At 39.2% G+C, this 2500-nt stretch overlaps 1 protein-coding gene across 6 annotated transcripts in view; it reads right to left on the minus strand.

Moving 5' to 3' along the window:
* Window positions 1-2500, minus strand: part of kcnt1b (potassium sodium-activated channel subfamily T member 1b) — a 306811-nt gene that overhangs the window by 28435 nt on the left and 275876 nt on the right. For all 6 annotated transcript variants that reach the window (XM_062050715.1, XM_062050714.1, XM_062050713.1 and 3 more), the window contains 3 exons: window positions 2313-2414; window positions 304-387; window positions 103-231 (listed from right to left, as the gene is read on the minus strand). In XM_062050715.1, the coding sequence (XP_061906699.1) occupies window positions 103-231; window positions 304-387; window positions 2313-2414 (315 nt within the window). The remainder of the gene's footprint in view (window positions 1-102; window positions 232-303; window positions 388-2312; window positions 2415-2500) is intronic.

Below are 2500 nucleotides of genomic sequence, written 5' to 3' on the forward strand. Positions count from 1 at the left end.
TCCTTTATAACTGCCAAGCAGTAGTGCATCCACAAAGTTTTAAGGTACATGAAGATGACATCCAAAGCCAGCAGGAGCTATCAGGTGTCACAGCAACCTTACCTCGGAGGTGGAGAACATGTGCGACTCTGTGCGGTAGATCCCCATGGGGATCTCGGCACTGGAGGAACAGAGCTTCTGGAAGAGTCTGCCGTACGTCCTGATCCACAGGTCCTCCTCGGTGATCTTCATCTGCAACGCGACGTGAGACATCGATGTCATGGCAGACTAAGAAGTCCTCCTCCAATGAACACATCCACTTACAACGCACAAGTAGCCAGAACCAGGTGTTGTGTCCAGACCCAGAAGGAGCCGGGCTATAACGATCATGTAGTCCTTCACGAAAGACTGTCAAAGCAGAAGGAGAGGTTTCTGTGAAAAACAGCTCATCAAGTAGCGTTTAGTGCTGTGAGGAACTGGAAAAACTGTTACAATGCTAACAGAAGACAGACTCCTGGGTTTAATTCTCAGTATTTAAATAGTAAGAAAACAAATAAAGGTGTTAGGATTGGTCGTCGTCACGTCGTGACATTGCTGGTTTTACGAGCAGAGGAGCATGTTCGGCAGCGCACACACACAGAGTACTAACAAGCAGACAGTGTGTAGACAGAAAAGGGAGAACGGGCGCATTTTGGTGTAAAAAGTAAAGATAAAGGTGAAGTTATAACACTGAAACACCCTCAGGAAGAGGTGCTTTACGACATGGCTAGCTAACTAGCAGCTAACATCCATCCACAGTCTGCAGTCTTCTAAATCACTAATCCTGGCCTCCATGGTGACAAATAAAGTACGTTTCTTGCAAGTATTATTATCACGGGAGGACGAGGAATAGCTAAACATGCTTCACTACACACCCTAGGAGGATACAATAGCTCACCGGTGTCACACTGTAAACAAATGCCATGGGTGGATCTACACCTGACATCCACTGTAATGATACCAAGTACAAGAGCGTATCTAGTCGATACTACCATGATTACATCGATATTTTTTATTGTCACAAAATATTTTTTCCTTTTTTGAAAAATTCATATTATGTTTATAAACTCAGGAAATATGTCCCTGGCCACATGAGGACTTTGAATATGACCAATGTATGATCCTGTAACTACTTGGTATCGGATCGATACCTAAATGTGTGGTATCATCCAAAACTAATGTAAAGTATCAAAGAAGAGAAGAATAAGTGATTATTACATTTCAACAGAAGTGTAGATAGAACATGTTAAAACAGAAAATAAGCAGATATTAACAGTAAAATGAACAAGTAGATGAATAATCAATTTTTACAGTTTGTCCCTCATAATGTAGACAAAATAATAGGTAGATAAATGACACAATATGTTACTGCTTACGTCAGCAGACTAATTAGGAGTCTTTGTTTGTTTACTTACTACTAAAAGACAAGTTGTCTAGTATGTTCACTATTTTATTTAGGGACTAAATTACAATAATAAACATATGTTTCATGTACCCTAACATTTTTTGTTCAAATAAAGACAATAATGACATTTTTTGTGGTCCCCTTTATTTAGAAAATAAAGGAAAAAATTTATCGAAATACATTTTGGTACCGGTACCAAAATGTTGGTATCGGGACAACCCTAGTGCGTAATAAATATTATTTATTTTATTATTTTTTTAATGATAAGATCACATTTTTAGTGCAACATTTAAAAATGAGCTGATTATGATAACCCACTTCTTGTATCATGTTTTATTATCACCATACTCTAGTATCATTTGCAAGTATGACATTAAGTTGTTTTTGTTGCGCCCTAAAAAGTGTTAGTATTGTAAGTATTGTACTTACTTCCCACCAGCTGTTTGATTGTATCGTGCATCTTAATTGTACTTTTCATTAACACATTTGGAGGTGTTGAAATCGCCACGTAAAATCGCTAATGCCAAACAGTAGCATGTCAATAGTGAAGCCAATATATTTGCATCAAGCTAGCAAATTTTTAGAAAAGTGAAGCCTTACTTTACTTATATTGGACCTTTTTTTTTTTTTTTTGACGATTGCTTTGTGGGCATTGAAAATTGCAACATTACCTAGAGGTAGTTTGGCCGCTCTCAGTGCTGCTGGAGTGAGCAACCGGGCGAGACAATATGGAACCGTAGGATTTTACGTGCATCGATGCCAAGAAAGTAGCGAATTTGGTATCCATCCTTAGTTACAATACAACTTTTTCACTTCCGATACCAATATCGCAGCCTTGAGTATTGGCCGATTCCGACATAAATGTGATATCAACATGAATGAGTGCCACCTGGTAGAGCAGCGTGTCCAGCATGCTGATACTGAACACTCTGCCGGCTGCGAACGGCAAGCGGAACATGAACGCCAAGTTGGAGCCTTTATCTCGCTCGATCTACAAAGAACAAAACACATAGACATATTAAGGTTGGTCTACATCAGTTATTCTCAAACTGAGATACCATCTAGTGCAGGGGTGTC

Source organism: Entelurus aequoreus, linkage group LG06 (assembly GCF_033978785.1).
Source record: "Entelurus aequoreus isolate RoL-2023_Sb linkage group LG06, RoL_Eaeq_v1.1, whole genome shotgun sequence".
NCBI lineage: Eukaryota > Metazoa > Chordata > Actinopteri > Syngnathiformes > Syngnathidae > Entelurus > Entelurus aequoreus.